We start from the raw sequence: 20,405 nt of genomic DNA, 5'->3' as shown, positions 1-20,405 counted from the left end.
TAATTAGAATTTGGGCCCACAGAAATTATGTTCAAATCTAAATATATTACTCATAAATTTGTTTAGCATTTGTAACAATCTCCAAGCACAACCTCAAGGTTAAGTAAAATTTTCAAGAGAGAGGCTTTGTTGATATATAAAATATGATTCGACTCATTAAAAATACATACACACACATGTGCATGTACACACACACATAGACAGGAGGAAAACACACCTCAAAATTTTATGGTAATTATCTTGGAATGGTGGGATGACATTGTAATATTTCTAGGCTTTTGAAATTTCTATGATAAACATGTGCAACTTTTATAATCAGAAAAAGCCACAGCAAATTCCATTTTAATGTAACCATTAAAACATACATTAGATTGGAAAATAAGAGGCTTGGCATTATATTTTTAAGTGTTAAATAAAAAGATATAGCAGAGCATTGTACTAAGATAGGGATTAAAATCCACTGGCATATGGGCCATATTTATTTGCCATTTAATTTGCTGATTCTTCCCTCTTTCTTTATATCTCATAATTTCTATTCTTGCAGCAAGAATATGCATTTGTAATAAACCTTCCTCTACCACTTGGAAAGGAGCATGTAGTCCATCAGCTATTCCCAAAGATACTAAGGAATGAAGTCCCACCTTTCTTAACAAATGGCTTACTGAGCAGTGCCCGTGCTCTTCTGGGTTCCCCAATGCTCCTCTGCCTTTTGCACAGCCCTTTGAAATATTGCTAGTAGTGGCACCAGCATTAAAGGAAGGGGGAGTATTATAATGGCCACTCTCCATGTTATGTGCCTCTTCTCTGGATAAAAATCTAAAGCCTATCACTAGTTATAAATATAAATAATGTTCATCCTGGTTCATAATCAGAGTTGCTATTGCCTTACTCAAAACAAGCAAATTGAAGTTGAAACAGCTCAAAGAACCAGGTTTTGGTGAAGATATGTCTCTTCTCTGCAACCTCATGGTTAATAACCTTCTCAACCTAATTGGGCACACATATAGTCATAAAGATATGCTCCATAGATAATAATTCAATACCTCTACAAAAAAACACATAAAACCCACACAGTCTGCCAAAAGTAAGGTGTATATATCTAATGGGAAAAAAATATTTCAAAGGACATCGTAGGTGATGTGAACCTGTTAGTGGTAGACTTTATCACAAAGAGGTTGTATTTTCTATTTCAACAACAAAAAAGTGTGAAATTCTGTACTGAATATATCCAACATGTTGTACATGTATGATATACACCTAATGCATGCTACACACACACACACACACATGCAGACACATAATTTATGTTATTAAACATATGAGAAGATACTGAGTGGTGGTTAAGAGCATGGTGTCTGGAGTCAGCCTGGCAGGGTTCAAATCCTAGCTCTTCCACTTACTCTTTGGCTTTGGGTGGTTTGCTTAACCTCTCTGTGTCTCCTTCCATGTAAAATGAGAATTATTAGTGTATCTAACTTCATAAGATTAGCAGGAGGATTAAATGGCTCCATGAATGTAAACAATACCATGGTACCTGCTGCATAGGAAACACATGCTTGTGAAAATTCTGTCATCTTTTGATGATCACAATGAGATTCATGTTTTTATCTCTGAGACTGGGATGTTATGTTGTGATGTTGGAACATGGAGTGTGTATTTCCTGGTTTTAAGGCACAGGAGTCTCTGACTCGGAATATACTAGAAACTGAGACTTAGAAAACTCAACACAAAATTGTCGGTGAGAGTTTGGTGAGTGAGCACCAGAAGTAAGGCAGGAGAAGCAGGGTATAGTCTACACAAGCAGGTAAAAGAGAAACAAGTAATGAAAACAGTTAAGTTAGTGGGAGAAATACAATCTATGCTTTGGAGTTTTGTTTCCTTTGTTCTGCCTTCAGGTAGTATTTCATTATTTTTATATAAAATCGAAGTTACCTGATTTCTAATGTCTGAGCTAAATAAAAATTGCAAAAACATATAAAACGTATTAAAGTTTTCAATACTTTATTCCTGTATTTTTTGATACTCTACACCAGATCCACATTTGCACCCATCACATCCTAATTAAGTTTCATTAATCATTGTGCGATAACTAGCACAGTTGAGGCATACATAATTACTGAGAAAAATTCAAAAGACTCTTCAGAACTTATGTGAAAATCCAATTCCTTTCTAAGTAAAGTAGCCCAGGACATAGAAGACCTGAGGTATGTCTTTGTTTGAAAGACCATGATTTATTTTCAAATTTCAGTTTTATTTAAAAAATCTTACTTTTCACAAAGCTCAACCCAAATTTGGAGGGTGGGTTAGTTGTATATTTTTTTGTTTGTCTCTTTTTGGAATGGCCTGCTGTGCATTTGAAGTGGCATCATTATTTATTCATCTTTCTAAGTAACACAAAGTGTTTAGATTCAGTTTGCAGACTTGGCTATTGGCGGCTATCGGCAGAGGGAAGTCTGGGTCACAGACGTGGCATTTGTAGGCACAGACCATTGTACAGACCATGTTACAAATACTAGTCTTATTTATAATTGCACTTCTAAATTGTGTGAAATTTTTTAAAAGTACAAATTATTTTTTCTTGTTTAAGATAGGTGGATAAATACATAAAAGAAGGAAATAAAATCAAACTCAAATTTTTACATTAAGCCGTAGATTTGCTAAAAATGTCAACATTTTTCTCTTGAAATTATGGGAGTGGGAAGAGGTGTGTTTCCCCAAATATACAGCAGAAGCTGTATATTGCCCTCTTCTCTGGAAAAAGTTTCTGGGCAAATGGAAGTATTAAAGGAAAGGGAGATGTCTTTACTCTTCAGACCCCATCTATACAAACAGACAATACTATGGCAGTTTTCACAGGCGACAACACTGTCTTCATGGTGAAGGAAAGGCAATTTGAGGGAGGCAGCATCCTAACTATGGGAGTCTTAGAACTAAGAAGGTTTTATCATAAAGCCCACAACCCACCCAAACCTTAGATTTTCTGGACTAGACAGACCTATTTTCTGTTTGTGTGTGTGTGTGTGTTTTATTCTCTCCATGAGTAAACTCACATTAGAAGCCAGTCCTAATTATGGTAACCGCTTTTACAGTTCTAAGGCAAGAGAGTAAAGGAAATCAATATAAAGAAAACACCGTAGGGGAAGACTGAATGAACTCGTAGTTCGGTAAAATTCTGTGACTAATCAGCATCTTCTTCTTTAGAGCCCACATACAACCCCAAATGATATTCTTTTTACTTAGTAGAAAACAGTTGGAAACTTTCCAGTTGCAACACAATCTTTTTTGTTCAATTGTCGACCAGTAGTAGTTTTAAAAACAAATCATTTCTAAATCTTAAGACTCAGAGGTGTCTTATTTTTCCCTATCAAACTCATAACCCAATACCGAAGTCAGCAGGACCTAATGCCTAATTTGCTTATATGTATGGTGAAATCTAGTGCCAAGGATCATCCTTGACCGTTGCCCCACTTCAAATATTCATGATTCTCTACAGTCCAAAAAGCATTAAAGGTGGGAATGATGCCAGCAACACACAGTCTTCCTAGTGACAAGGAGCCTTCTTAGATCAAAGGAGCAAGATGTTAAAAGACTTCAAACTAAACTGTCTTTGTAAGAGAGGCTCACAAAAGTAATGCCAACTCTCACACCCTGTTTCAGTTATGGAACATCAATGAAATAAAGGAAAAAATAGATGCTCATTCATTTTCTCTTCTGAACTCTTTTTACTGAACTACTTTGCTTTTCTCCTTTCTTACCATTGCAGTCAAACACTAGGATGTGATGCACTAAAACTGGAAAACATTATTAATGCTTTCAAAGACAAAATGAATGACTACTGAGGAATTAATAGCATTTAAGCCAATATGATTTCGCTAATGGGGCCTAAGTGGCATGTTGAGAATAATACAAGAGCAAAGTTAAAATGGGCACAGGAGCTATAAAGCATACATATGAAGCAAATACACATAATGATTTAAGTTGTCCCTTTATGTCATTTGTCACCCAGCTGCATCTGCTCTTACACCTGTGCTCCCTTCCTTGATCTATCTTGATACCCTGGAAATGTTAGGCCTGCAGCCAATTTCATACCCAGTCATTTCTATGGTCAGACCCAGCTATCAGCTTGCTCTTTTCTTATATTAAATCAAGTATCAACCCCAGGGCTCTGAACTACTTCTGACTGACAGGACCAACAGAAAGTTCTAGGATAATTACTTCTTAGGACTAGTTCCCAGTGCAAAGAGTTACTACTGACCTACTTTGGACTTACTGAAATAATTTATCAGGTAAGATAATTAAGGGAATATAAAGCTGTTTCTAAAACCAAGCAAGTATCAGAAATATTTGTTGAAATCATAAGTTAGTATTCCCAGTACTATCAGATGGGGCTTTATTACTTTGCTATGAGTCAAATTTATTATGTTTGACTTAGAAGCCCTTCTTTTTCTTTATAAATTATACTTGGCAGGAGGTATCTGAGAGTCTCTTTGATGTATAAATATATTAGTTTTGACCTTTTTTCAGTCTAGATATAAAGAGAAACTGTCTTTTAAGCCCTTCTTTTCTTTGCCTTTTAACCCTTTCCCCATAAATAGGCATGCATATCCCTTTGCACTGGTGTTCCAATTATTTTCGAGGTCCATCCTAAATAAAGAGATGCCTTGATATGAGAGTGGATATATCTGTGGTGTGGACCACTCACCATGTGGACTTTTAACCCTCTTTTGAAAGCATGATCCTTTCCTACACATAGGTAGATATCTATAACTGAAGAATCTTTTGTAGCAATGGTCTTTCTTTCCTTTTGAGAAAATCTGACCAGTTTCTTATTTCTACAGCCTTGATGTTCTCCATAAGAAGAAGAAAAAGGCAAGAGAAAAACCTTGAAAGGAAATCATAGCACATAAGGGAGGAGCTTGTATAAGCTTATAAACCATCTGTTTTTCTCAAAATAAAGGCATTAAATTTTACGTTATTAGTATCATGGTTTATCAATGTCATCCTCTATTATTTTTTCTCCTTTTCCTCTACTCTCCTTACCCTTCCCCCATTTATTGTTTTTTCTTTCCCGTGTCCAATGTACCTTGCTTCTTGACTCAAAAACTCATCTAACTATGGAAACAAGATCAGCTGATTGTGTACTGGCTTTTTAATTCTAACAGAGGTTTACCTTCATCTAGAAAATACCTGAACATCTTTGAATAGCTAGATTTACCCCTTGTGGTAAAATGTAAAGTATTAATTTCTTAGGCTAGGGTTAAAGAAAAATCAGGAATCAGGCTTTTACATTTGTTTCAATATTGCAGTTATAATAGTAACATTATTTCTCAGTACTACTTATCCACATCTTGTTATTATTTCATAATGTATGGTTGAGGAACTTGTATGCATAAAATTGTAGTTTAGTTAATGTCAAGGGAAAAAAATAAAACTAAACACTGACTTGTACTCTTTGTTCCCACATAGCAAATGCAGTATTTTATGTTTGTGAGAGGACCTGGCCATGGTTTCATCTGGAATCAATAGCACATCAAGCTCCCCTGATTCAGTTGACTAGTACTAGAGTCAGATCCCTCCCCTATTGCTTCTTATCTTACTTTATAGCCTCTTTCATTCCATGACTATTTAATTTCATTTATTGCTTTATTCTTGTGTCCTTCAGCTGTTTCCAGTCTGCCCTTCATGGCCATAACTAAATACAGTGTGTAAACATGCAAAGGTATTTATGTAAATGAAAATCAATATGCTTATCATTTCAGCACCATTCCTTCTTGCTTACATTGGACATTTTAAGTACATTTTATTTGAACGCTAACAACTTTTCATTCTTGCCTGGGAAGTATAATGATCTTCTTGGCTCCCTGCCCCCTGCATCCCTCTAATCTTCACAGCTATGGCCACTTAGCCTCATCTGGAGGCTCAGCCTTATTCTGCATTTTGGAACTAATCTTGTCTCTAGGCTGGGGGCATACAAGATGTCCTAGCCAAAAGCTAACGGATTCAGCAACCAGTCATCCTTGCTGCTGGCTTCATTCTGACCTTGTAATTTATTTCTGAGATCTAGGGGCTTGTCCCAGCCTTCTGTAGCCAAGGCTTGGCTTTGTACACCAGTTCTGGTAGGTGGGTATCTATCCAGTATCTGCCCCTGATTAGCTTTCCAATTCCTTGACGACTGAGGTTCTGCCTTATCCTTCTCCTTGCTCCCTTTGTAACCGAATTTCTTTTCCTAACTCCAGTACCCACGGCTGTTGAACCTTTCTGATGCCACTTACCTTGCCCAAGTCTCCTTATCCTGTATACCAGAGATCTGAACTTTTGCTAGAATACCAGGAGTGACACTGCTTGCCCGAACATTTTCCCATTGCCTGCTGCAAGCTTCTCTCTTGTCACCAGCTCTAACCCTGCAGGTCTTCAGTCACTGGATCTAAGCTGCCTGCAATGTGGCCATCTCATTTTTCCAGACATGACAGGAAAGAAATACTTTAATTGCATCTTTGGTTGAATTGTTATGCTAACATCCTCTAGTTACTTTCACCTCATATCTTCATCTTGGCCCTGCCACTTAAACATTTTAAAACTCAGTTTCCTCCTTGTAAAGTGATCATAATAGAATCTACTCTAGGGTATTTTGAAGATAACTGAGGAAAAAAAAGAATGCATACAAATAGACTAAGCTCATAGTAAGAAATCAGTCATTTTTATTTGCTGTTATTGTCTCATTCCTTAAATTATCTGCTATTATTGTCTCATTCCTCTTTGCAGTTGTAAAGTGAAACCATGTCACTTAAAGGTGATCATTAAAGAGTGGGGAATGGAAAATTCTTAAGAAAAAATTAGGGACCCATGTGAATTTTTAAAAAGTAAAATAGCTGACAGCAAGAAAATTTACAGCATTAAAAATAAAGTTGAGCTACAGATGTAGTCATCAGCAAACATTAAAACAAGATATTTTAAGGATACATTTCTTATCAATGTGTCTTAATATATAATGACTATGACTATACAGAGCCTTAAAGCATTTAGGGAGGAGAAAGATTCTCTGAGTCAGTCATTTATCTTAGAGCAGTATTTATACAACCATCTGGGGGAGTTTTAGACAAGTAAAGTTTTAAGCCCCACTTCTCTGAAATTCTGATTCATTAATTTTGACATGGAACTAAAGAATCGATGTGTTTTAAAAATTCCCAGCCAGGTTTGGGAACCATAAAGTTCATCAGCCATTAAGAGTCCAGGAGGTTCCTAAGAAAACATATGTCTGTTTACCTCAAGATGGTCAAACCAGTGCATACACTCCCTGACTTGACTCCTAGCTGACCATTGGTTAGAAATGTTTAACAGGTATGGAAATCCTACTGATATCTGCTTTTATTAATGGGTGGCTAGTTCACGTGGCTAGTCAATAGCAGTGTTTATTGTAAGTACTTAGTTAATTTACCCTAAGAATCTCAGTTTGCTCAGTTGGAATCCTCAATTTAATCTACATTCAAAAATATTCTAAAATGTTTTAAGTGCAGACTGTTTCATTCTTGCCAAAATTATCTTGCCTTAATTTTTTCTTTCTGTTTCTTAGATGAATTGCCCCCTCCACCCACAAAAGTTTGATGAAAATGATTGTGTTTTTCCTTCAACTTTACTGAGATATAATTGGCATATAACATTGCATAAGTTTAAGGTGTACAACATGTTTGATACACTTATATATTGCAATGTGGTCACCACCATAGTGTTAGCTAACACCTCCATCACCTCACGTAATTACCAATATTTTGTGTGTGTGGTGAGAACATTTAAGATTTACTCCCTTACCCACTTTGATCAAAATGATTGTTAACTGCTCTAGGCAAACACAGTCTGCATATTGAAAAAAAAAAGAAAGGACACCTGGTTGTTTTTCTGAAGTTATGTGTGTAAAAGAAAAAGACATAGAAAGAAAGAGAGTCTGCCTCTTTCCACTGTCATGCCATACAAAGACCTTTGGGTTGCTCACTTTACGTATGAGATCAGGGTAGGACCAATACACGTGGCCGCCCTAGAAGACTAACATTTTGGGGCCCATTCAAAATAATGAATATTATACATAATCTGTTCAGCATATCTTTACAGGAGAAGCTGAGTATTGCTTGGGTGAAGGGAGAAGTTGATCCTACGGGGTGGCTCAAAGATTATTCCTTGCCCTACCATCTCCCTAATTCAGCTATGAGAGTGCCTATGCATACCCTTTAAGTAAAATCTGTGCAGTTGCCCAGATCCACCATTTTAGGAGCAGATTAGCAACTATCCATTGTTTCTTGACCATGCTTTTTGAGAGATGTTCTGATACGTACAATTTTTCTCTCCATCTCTTAACATGACAGTATTTGGGGGTCTCGGTGATATCTTATTGTACCTTATCAAGTAATGCCCTGGGCAGTTGCTTGGCTGACCCAACTTTTAGTTCAGCTTCAGAAAGTCCTTTCTGTTATTGTAGCCCTCATTTTTTACCATGAGAACTGGATTAAAAAAAAAAAACATAAAAAAAAACTGCTGAAAATGTCTTCTTTTAGGAAATAATTGATAAAGTAAAAAGAAATTAATTATTGTCATTATTTTCTTTAAAAGAATAAAATAGCACATTACCAGACATCCTCAGCGTCTTCATCACATTCTGCACCAAACTGGCAAATATCACAGGTGGATGTCTCCTTTTGACTGGTTTCTCCTGAGCCTTCATGGACTATAGGACAGAAGAAAGGGAACAAAAATAATTCAGATAAGTGTGCACAATACCAACAACTTCAAGACTATTCTGTATGAAACCTGCTACTTTTCCAATGGAGCTATTGGAGCTCCATTAAGATCGTCATATTCGGCTCCCTTCTTCCCTAAATTTGAAGAAAATTAACAATAATATGCTAGCCATTGGTATGTGGTGAATAATTCTTTTTACAAGAAAAATAAACGAGAATACTGGACTTATCAAAATTGTTTGGCTAATAGACCATACGAAAGTTACTTAATTAAAAGGGATTTAGATTGTTACTTGCCTAGAGGAAAAACCTAGTGTCTATAAAAAAATACTTGACATTTTCTCATTCTTAAATTGTAGATATTTTTTCATTCAAAGGCTTTAATACATAATTTAAAAATTTAGATGGGCAGCCTTGACTTTTTAGATACGTCTTTTCCCCGCCTCAAGGTGCTAAGTACTTATACGGAAAAATATATTAATTATGTTTTCAGAAAACATCTTTTAATTGGTTTTTACAGTAATTTCTTGAATCTTACATAAATGTTGCACAGAGCTCATCATAGTGATTTCTTCTATGAGGGCTATGAACATATATTTCATTTAAAAAATATATACTGTCACTGATGATGATTATTGATATTGGTCCTTTTTATACACATAAATTACAAGTGTAAAAATATACTATATACAACCTAATTATAAAATTAAGCTTTCAAATCAGGAAAGAATAGTGTAAGTCAAGAAAAAAATTTTAGTATTTGAGTTCAAGAAATAAAAATCTGAGCAACACTTTTGAGATGATGGATTACTGTTTACCCAATTAAAAAAATATGTAGTTGAAAGCAAAAATAGTTTTGCTTATAGATGAAAAATTGCAACAACCTAAGTACTGCATAGATAATCTTATTCCATGGACATCTTATATACTAAAAACGTGTTTAAATCAAGAGATCCTTAAAACGTGCACTCTGCAAAAGGTTATACATTTTCAGTAGAAAAAGAACAGAGGCAATTAAGTATGGCATTGGCTCCTAGCATTATGAAGCCTAATAAGATAACGTTTTTAACAAAACATCATTGATTAACATGCACCCTAAACCTAAGAAATTTAACCTTATTTTATTTTAATATGATATTTTTCATAATTTGTTCTTTGTCTATTAACATGAGAATTATTAATAATTACAAAAGCAAAGGTCTTTATTCCTTGATTTTCCAATTTACTGCTGGGCAAATGAGTGATCTGATTTACCAGAGAAAAAAAAAAGAACAAGAAGACATCTCTAAGAGCGTTCTCTATTTTATAGTTTTTCCAGGAAAGACAGATTTATTTTTTCCAAAGCAACATTTTTTCCCCTGTACTTGATTTGCCCTGCACTTCTAAAAAGTTATGAATTAAACAGATCAACTTCAATTGCAAAAGTATTGATGGTATAGTTTTAAAATTGGAAGTCTAAAAAAATGGTGTTCCTCCCCAGAAAGAAGAAGGAATTTTAGACTCTGCTAAAATAGACAGCACTTATTATCCACTCTATTATTTTAATACAGGCAAGACCATTAGAGTGGACTATGGGATAAGAAGGAAGCTGGGGACCTAACCTCAGGGGGTACTGAACAGCTGAGGTCCATCTCTTTATCACTTTCTTACTATTAAGGCAACACAGAAGCTGTTAATGGGAGAGAGAGCCTTTTAGTGTTAGCAAGATTAGCAGCTTCTAGACTAAAGCTTCCCATCACTCAGGAAACATACTAACACAACGGGAAGGTCCTTAATGAACAGTTATAGCCATTTATGGGCAGCCCTATCTTCTTTCACAGCAGGGATCCTTGGTTAGGGATCTACTGGAAGTAATCCAGGGGATGAATCGTGCTACCTCAGCAAAACTAACAATAATAATTCTACTGGAAGTCACATTACATTTCTATAAAAGGGCAGTTATTGGTAGACTCGAGATGTTTGGAAATTCTCCCACATGGAGAAGTAAACCCAGAAGTAGCAGTAGCAAAACCTCTATCAATAAACATTCTGGGAATAAAATGTGAAACAATCACAGTGAAAAATAAAGTAAAATCTTTCCATATTTCCTGAAGCACAGATTTGCACCTTTGTAATAAACAAACAGATCAGTACACTGCTTCATTTAACACTATAGACCAAGATTCTTAAATAGGAGTGGGCTCGGAAGCTCTGGTAGATTTGGTTTGTTCATTTATGTATTGTTTTTTAGATAAATGCCCTGAGATATCCTAGGAGGTACTGAATTTGTAGGCTCGAGGCTTGGATATGTATACTTTAAAAAACACATCCCTAAGAATATCTGCCCTAAACAATACTGAAAAGACTTCCTCTGGCCCAAACGTCTTCCTCATGCAGTGAATGTCTAGCACAGGACTTCTGTCACTTTAAAGTGCACAGGAAGCACCTGGAGGTTTTGTTAAAATGAAGATTCTGATTCAGTAAGTGTGAGGTGTAACTGATGCTGCTGGTCCACAGACCACATTTTGACTAGCAAGGTTAGCACTGCATTTTTCCCATCACAATTCACAATTTATTAGTGGGTAGTGCAATGGAGTCAGTGGGTCACTATCAGCATTTTTGTAAACATTTTTGTGTACATGAAGCAGAATATACTGGAATAGAAAACACAGAGTGCATCTTATTTAGCAAGCATAGGTTTTATTTTATAACACTGTTTTAGTTATACATATGTACATCCATCCAGCACTGCAATGTAAATTTCATTTCTTACTAAAGGTCACAGTCACAAAAGCTTGAACACTATTGATTTAGCACATGCTAGATGCTCAGAAAGTATGTGTTGAACAGGAGTGTTCCTTTTTCCTGTTCTTTTTACAGTATCAGAAACAGGAAGGATCGGTGCTTATTTGCATTCATCCACTGATTGAAATTCATTTATCTGCAGGAATGAAATTCATTTATCCTAAAGTATTATTTTAACCATGCACTTGCATTTTAAGCCTTTTATTTTGAGTTGTAAAGTAAAAAAGAATTATTTCCCTCTATTCTAAAACAACAGGTTTCAGCGTGTGACTGAGGGAAATTTGAGGAGCAAGGGAGGCAGAGCTCCTGAAAGCATATTATACCTAATATGCTACCCTACAGTTAAAACTGATTTAATTAATTCCTTTAAGAAGATTCTGGATTGGAGCATTATAAGAGATGATCAAATTGCCTCTCTCTCAAACTCTCCCTGCCCTCGTGGTTTCATCCGGAAAATTGTTACCAAAATTCCCTTATCATGACCTTGTTCTGGCCCAAATCAGTGGGTGTGCCCACCCACTGGGCCCAGTTCTCTTCCTAACTCACTATAATGCCTCCTGGGCCTCTTATAATATTCCTAACCTATGTTATACTATTTCTGAAAACATGATGAAATAATATAATGTTCAAACACACAGTTATTCAATGTCATTTATTTGGTTCAAAATTTCACTAAAATTTACATTCAGTGAAATGCTCATATCTTTCAGTCAATTTTGAGGAACGCATGCCAAGACAAAGAACAACTCCATCATTCCAGAAAGTTTGCTTCTGCCTTTCTCAGCCGTTTCCCTACCACTACTATGTCTCTACATATAGGCTGGTCAGTAATCTGATCTGTCACCACAGATGGACTATTTTAGAATATTACATCAATGGAATCATACAATATGTAATTATTGTGTTCAACTCCTTCCACTTAGCATCATAGTTTTTAAGATGAATTCAGGTAGTTGCCTGTGTCAGTAGTTTATTTCTTTTTATTGCTTGGTATTCAACTGAGTGAATATACCACAGCTTATTTTTCCATTATCTTGTTGAAGTACATCTTGTTTCCAGTTACTGTCTGGAAACAATAACTGAATATTTATGAATAAAGCTGTTGTAAATAGTCTTGTAAAAGACTTTTTGGGCACGCAAGTTATTTCTCTTCGACAAATACCTCACAGTGGGATTATGGTATTCAGATAGCCACACCAGCTTTCTTTTGCTTATTGTTTCTGTCTTTTTTACTTTCAACCTGCTTCTTAACTTATGTCTAAAGTGTGTTTCTTGTAAACAATATATAGTGGAATGTCACTTTTTTATCTAGTCTGAATCTGTCTGCATTTAATCAGGGTATTTAGTCCATTTACTTTAATGTAATTATTGATATGTTTGCTTTTTAAGTCTCCCAACTTGGTGTTTGATTCATTTTTTAAAAAAATTCTTGAGTTACAGAAATTTTTAATATATTTTAGGTACAAATTTTTGTCAGATACATGTATTGGGATATATTTTCTCAGTCTATTTTCTTGAACGTGTTTTTTTTTTTTTTTGTAGATGTGCAGAAATTTTTATTTTGATGAAATCAATTTTTTTCTTTTATGATTTGTCATTTCTAAGAAGTCTTCTACTTGAAGCTCATGAAGATATTCTTCTATGCTTTATTCTATTCCCCATTTTTATTAATTTTTAAATTTTACTTTAATTTAAGTTTATGGTCTATCTAAAATTGAATTTTGTGCATAATGTGAAGTAGAGGTTGGGCTTCTTTGTTTTTACCACATGGACATGATTTCTCTCTCTTGACCTGTCAGTGTGGTGAGATATGTTGATTGATTTCCATATGTTAAGCCAACCTCACATTTTGGGGATAAGTCAAACTTGATCACGGTATATAACCCTTTTTATATATAGCTGGATTTCTTTTGCTAGTATTTTGGTAAGTATTTTTGTGTCTATGGTTCACAAGATATGCTGGCTGTAATTTTCTTGTATTGTTCTTATTTTGTTTTATTATTATGGTTAAAATGGCCTCATGATATGAGTTGGGAAGTGTTCCTACTTCCTCTATTTTATGAAAGAGTTTGTGGAGGATTGGTACTATTATTTCATTTCTTTATACAAGGCTATTTAAATTTTCTATTTTATTGCTTCCTACTCTTACTATTTCCTTTATGTTATATACTTAGAGTTTATTTTCTAGTTTCTTAAAATGGAAGAAGTGCTTGATTTTATACCTTTCTTATTTTCTAATATAGGTATTTAAATCTGTACATTTTCTCCTAAAGACTGCTTTAGCTGCATCCCACAAATATTAATATGTTGTGTTTTCATGTATTTTTGTGAAAATATATGTTGTAATATCCTTCAGGATTTCTTCTTTGACCCAAGGATTATTTAGTAGTGTATTTTTTTTTTTTTTTTTTTTCGGTACGCGGGCCTCTCACTGCTGTGGCCTCTCCCGTTGCAGAGCACAGGCTCCGGACGCGCAGGCTCAGCGGCCATGGCTCATGGGCCCAGCCGCTCCGTGGCATGTGGGATCTTCCCAGACCGGGGCACGTACCCGTGTCCCCTGCATCGGCAGGCGGACTCTCAACCACTGCGCCACCAGGGAAGCCCTAGCAGTGGATTTTTTTAACCTCCAAATATTTGAGGGTTTTCAAAAGTACACTATTTTTATTTATCTTTAATGTAAATATCCAAAATTCATTGGGAATCATTTTAAATATACAAAAGAGTTGTGTGGCCTTAAGGACACAGAGAAATGCAGGCTTCCAAGAGCCACTCAAGGTCTTAACATTAAAAGGAAAGTAATAAATATATAGCATAAGTTTCCATTAAATTCAAAGGACTTTAGAGTTTAGGTAGGAAGACTTTTATATCTTTTTACTCCACCCCCCACCAGAGCAAAATTCAATCAAATGATCAACCTGGATGAGAGTTGAAATAAAAAATAGATTGTGTGAGCTGCAAGAGTAAATTGTTTTGAAGTCCTGAAAAGTCTGAAGTATTGAAAAGAGCTCAGCCTGATTGTCCAGGCTTTGAAACAAATCTCTCTGGAGTTTGACAGCTCTATGTCTCCTGTTCAAGATGTTATAAAAAAATCCATCCATGGTGATCTATCCATCATGGTTAAAGTAAATATTCTGTTTAATTTAAGTCCTTTGAAATTTATTAAAACTTGTGTTTTATGGGCCAGAATATGATCTATCTTCTTGACTATTCCATGTGCATCTTAGAAGTTGTAACCTCTTGTGGGGAGTGATTTTCTGTAAATATTAATAGCTTAAGTTGATGGTCCAAATCACCCATAACTGTACTGATTTTTTGTTTAATTGTTCTATTACTGAGAAAGGTGTGCTAAAATCTCTACTGGTGACAGTAAAACCGTTTCTAGTTCTCTTTTGTTTTGTTCTTTTGTTTCATCTTGTATTTGGGAGCTCTGATATTGGGTTTATAAACATTTAGTAGTCTTATGTCTTCTTTAATAAGTGACCATTTAGCATTATGAAATGCACCCCTTTACCCTCTGGTCACACTATTCATCTTGAAGTCTACTTTGTTCTGATATTCAGATAACCACACCAGCTTTCTTTTGCTTATTGTTTCTATCTTTTTACTTTCAACCTGTTCATTAAGTTATGTTTAAAGAGTGTTCCTTGTAAACAATATATAGTTGGATTTTGCTTTTTTATCTAGTCTGAATATGTCTACATTTAATCAGGGTATTTAATCCATTTACTTTAATGTAATTATTGATATGTTTGTTTTTAAGTCTACCAACTTGGTGTCTAATTCATATTTAGCTAATCTTTTTGTTTTCCTCTGTTTCCTTTTCTGACATTTTTTTAGGAAAATCAAATATTCTATGGTATTTATTTTGTCTTATCTCTTCTAATAATTATTTTGTTATATTTTGGGGTTATTATTTTGATGGCTACTTTAAGGATTATAATATACAACTTCAAATTATCCTAATCTATTACTCATGAACAATTTAAAAACTTTATTAAAATACTATATTTTTAATTACCATAGTCCACCCTTTGCATTCTTATTGTCATATATCATACTTCTACCTGTTCTATAAAACTCGTGTTCCTTTTGAAAATTAGTTTTACTTTAAACATACACCCTACTCTAATTTCAAAGGAAAAAAGCCAGAGATGTCAGTGCTAATGGAGACTCCTTCCTGTCATCATTAAATAATTATTTAGCTGCTGACCTGTATTTGCTCTAACTTTTCAAGACTTATGTATAGTCTCACATTCTCCATGGAAGACACTGTTGGCATATGACACTTATAGTAGATTGAATTATTTTCCCAATAAAAGGATTATACGTTCCTCTCCATAGCCATATGACTTGAAGTTCCATGATATCACTGATAGGCTTATGACTTGTTTTTGCCATTGAAATGTCAGTGGAAGTGAGAAGATATATAAAAGCCAACATGTAGATTTCTACTTTCTTGCTTGTTCTCTTTGCATAAAAAAAGACACATCCAGAATAGGAGCTGTTTCTTCAACCAATCCCAGAATGAGAAGATATATAGAGCAGGGCCATAGTTGACCACAGCCATGGGAGCAAGAATTATGTCACTTACTGATGCTGTAAGCGTTTGAGGTTTTGAGGTCGTTTGTAACTATAGCTTTACCTAGTGAAAGATGGCTAATAACACATGAATTAATGTTATTAATGAATTCTAAGGAAATGTTTTCACATCATTTTCCACACTTCATATTTTGGTAGCATTACTATACAACCCTAGATCTGCTTTTAATTGTCTCCAGATCTCCCTTTGAATTTCTATTTCTTTTCTATATTAGCATATATTCTGCAATAGTTAAGGCATGTTTATTCTATTATATTTTCATTTTTTCCCAACATAGCACTATCTTTCCCAGTCTATTCACGGTTCCCATTTTATTCTCCATATAGCTCTAGCACATCACTTTGACAGATACATAAGTTGTCCCATTTAAATTAGGCATAGTATACACATTAAACATAGTATATGCAGCAAAGGAAGCCATAAACAAAACAAAAAAGCAACCTACAGAATGAGAGAAAATATTTGCAAAGAATGTAACTGACAAGGGTTTAATTTCCAAAATATACAACAAATTATACAGTTCAATATCAAAAAACACACAACCCAATCAAAAAATGGGCAGAAGACCTACATAGACATTTCTCCAAGGAAGACATACAGATGGCCAATAGGCAAATGTAAAGATACTCAACATCGCTGATTATTAGAGAAATGCCAATAAAAACTACAATGAGGTTTCACTGCACACAGGTCAGAATGGTCATCATCAAAAAGTCTACAAATAAAAAATGCTGGAGAGGGTGTGGAGAAAATAGAAATAGACTCATAGACATAGAAAACAAACTAATGGTTATTAACGGGGGAGGTGGGGAGGGGTAAGCTAGAAATTTGGGACTAAGAGATACACACTACTATATATAAAGTAGATAAACAACAAGGACCTATTGTATAGCACAGGAAACTATATTCAATGTCTTGTAATAATGTATACTCGAAAAAAATCTGAAAAACAATATATATATGACAGAATCACTTTGCTGTACACCTGAAACATTGTAAATCATCTATACTTCAATTAAAAAACCCACAAAAAACACAGTATAAATATGCATAAATATAAGCCCAGGACCAGATGGCTTCATAGGCGAATTCTGTCAATCATTTAGAGAAGAGCTAACACCTATTCTTCTCAAACTTTTCCAAAATATAGCAGAGGGAGGAACACTCCCAAACTCATTCTACAAGGCTGCCATCACCATGATACCAAAACCAGACAAAGATGTCACAAAAAAAGAAAACTATAGGCCAATATCACTGATGAACATAGATGCAAAAATCCTCAACAAAATACTAGCAAATAGAATCCAACAGCACACTGAAAGGATCATACACCATGATCAGTGGGGTTTATCCCAGGAATGCAAGGATTCTTCAGTACATGCAAATCAATCAATGTGATGCACCATCTTAACAAATTGAAGGAGAAAAACCACATGATCATCTCAATAGACACAGGAAAAGCTTTTGACAAAATCCAACACCCATTTATGATAAAAACTCTCCAGAAAGTAGGCATAGAGGGAACTTACCTCAACATAATAAAGGCCATATGTGACAAACCCACAGCCAACATCATTCTCAATGGTGAAAAACTGAGACCATTTCCACCAAGATCAGGAACAAGATAAGGTTGCCCACTCTCACCACTATTATTCAACATAGTTTTGGAAGTCCTAGCCACAGCAATCAGAGATGAAAAAGAAATAAAAGGAATCCAAATCAGAAAAGAAGAACTAAAACTGTCACTGTTTGCAGATGACATGATACTATACATAGAGAATCCTAAAGATGCTACCAGAAAACTACTGGAGCTAATCAATGAATTTGGTAAAGTAGCAGGATACAAAATTAATGCACAGAAATCCCTTGTATTCCTATACACTAATGATGAACAATATGAAAGAGAAATTAAGGAAACACTCCCATTTACCATTGCAACAAAAAGAATAAAATACTTAGGAATAAACATACCTAGGGAGACAAAAGACCTGTATGCAGAAAACTGTAAGATACTGATGAAAGAAATTAAAGATGATACAAGCAGATGGAGAGATATACCATGTGCTTGCACTGGAAGAATCAACGTTGTGAAAATGACTCTACTACCCAAAGCAATCTACAGATTCAGTGCAATCCCTATCAAACTACCAATGGCATTTTTCACAGAACTAGAACAAAAAATGTCACAATTTGTATGGAAACACAAAAGACCCCAAATAGCCAAAGCAATCTTGAGAAAGAAAAATGGAGCTTGAGGAATCAGGCTCCCTGACTTTGGGCTATACTACAAAGCTACAGTAATCAAGACAGTAGGGTACTGGCACAAAAACAGACATATAGATCAATGGAACAGGAGAGAAAGCCCAGAGATAAACCCATGCACATATGGTCACCTTATCTTTGATAAAGGAGGCAAGAATATAAAATGGAGGAAAGACAGCCTCTTCAATAAGTGGTGCTGGGAAAACTGGGCAGCTACATGTAAAAGAATAAAATTAGAACACTCCCTAACACCACCCACAAAAATAAACTCAAAATGGATTAAAGACCTAAATGTAAGGCCAGACACTATAAAACCCTTAGAGGAAAACATAAACAGAGCACTCTATGACATAAATCACAGCAAGATCCTTTTTGACCCTCCTCCTAGAGACATGGCAATAAAAGCAAAAATAAACAAATGGGACCTAATGAAACTTAAAAGCTTTTGCACAGCAAAGGAAACCATAAACAAGATGAAAAGACAACCCTCAGAATGGGAGAAAATATTTGCAAATGAAGCGACTGACAAAGGATTAATCTACAAAATATACAAGCAGGTTATGCAGCTCAATATCAAAAAACAAACAACCCTGTCTAAAAATGGGCAGAAGACCTAAATAGACATTTCTCCAAAGAAGAAATACAGATTGCCAATAAACACATGAAAGGATGGTCAATATCACTAATCATTAGAGAAATGCAAATCAAAACTACAATGAGGTATCACCTCACACAGGTCAGAGTGGCCATCATCAAAAAATCTACAAACAATAAATGCTAGAGAGGGTGTGGAGAAAAGGGAACCTTCCTGCACTGTTGCTGGGAATGTAAATTTATACAGCCACTATGGAGAACAGTATGGAGGTTCTTTAAGAAACTAAAAATAGAACTACCATATGACCCAGCAATCCCACTACTGGGCATGTATCCTGAGAAAACCATAATTCAAAAAGAGTCATGTACCATAATGTTCATTGCAGCTCTATTTACAATAGCCAGGACATGGAAGCAACCTAAGTATCCATCGACAGATGAATGGATAAAGAAGATGTGGCACATATATACAATGGTATATTACTGTGCCATAAAAAGAAATGAAATTATTTGTAGTGAGGGGGATGGGCCTAGAGTGTGTCATACAGCATGAAGTAAGTCAGAGAGAGAAAAACAAATACCATATGCTAACACATACATATGGAATCTAAAAAAAAAAAAAAAATGGTTCTGAAGAACCTAGGGGCAGGACAGGAATAAAGATGCAGATGTAGAGAATGTACTTGAGGACATGGGGAGGGGGAGAAGTAAGCTGGGAAGAAGTGAGAGAGTGGCATGGACATATATATACTACCAAATGTAAAATAGCTAGCTAGTGGGAAGCAGCCGCATAGCACAGGGAGATCAGCTTTGTACTTTGTGACCACCTAGAGGGGTGGGATATGGAGGGTGGGAGGGAGACGCAAGAGGGAGGAGAAATGGAGATATACGCATATGTATAGCTGATTCACTTTGTTATACAGCAGAAACTAACACACCATTATAACACAGTTTTACTCAAATAAAGATGTTAAAAAATATGCATAAATAGAAACCTCCCTGTGCACCAAGTCTGAAATAAAGTAGGTGGTCCCCGAAACAATCAGATTGCATCAACAGAAAGAATGAGATTTCTAAGCTTAAATATGATTCATAGAGACTGGTTCTACACTCATTTAAATTATTGCAAAGTTTAAAAATAAATTTACACAAATTTTATATAGACCTTAATCTGAAGTTTTCAAAATTTAGAATGCGTTTTTTCTTTTTTGTATTTTAGAGTCAATATCAATCCAGTAGTCAGTGTTTTTTGTTTTTTAAATAGGTAAGATGACAAAGTAATCATGCCTTGGTAGGCATGTAATTTTTTCCACTTTATTTACATAGATAAAGGATTCAATATATCTGTTGTAACTAAAATTACTTTGATTATAAAATTATAAACAGCAATTTTTCTTTCTGAATAACTTACATACATTACTGTCTCATTATCACCAAAA

At 35.1% G+C, this 20,405-nt stretch overlaps 1 protein-coding gene across 1 annotated transcript in view; it reads right to left on the bottom strand.

Annotated features, from left to right (window-relative positions):
• TMEFF2 (transmembrane protein with EGF like and two follistatin like domains 2) overlaps nucleotides 1-20,405 on the bottom strand; it is a 248,264-nt gene that overhangs the window by 109,299 nt on the left and 118,560 nt on the right. Inside the window, exon 5 of the mRNA XM_067741157.1 lies at nucleotides 8,617-8,713. Coding sequence (XP_067597258.1) covers nucleotides 8,617-8,713 — 97 coding nt within the window. The remainder of the gene's footprint in view (nucleotides 1-8,616; nucleotides 8,714-20,405) is intronic.

This window comes from Pseudorca crassidens, chromosome 6, assembly GCF_039906515.1.
Source record: "Pseudorca crassidens isolate mPseCra1 chromosome 6, mPseCra1.hap1, whole genome shotgun sequence".
Classification (NCBI taxonomy): Eukaryota; Metazoa; Chordata; class Mammalia; order Artiodactyla; family Delphinidae; genus Pseudorca; species Pseudorca crassidens.
This window is presented reverse-complemented; position numbering and strand designations above follow the sequence as displayed.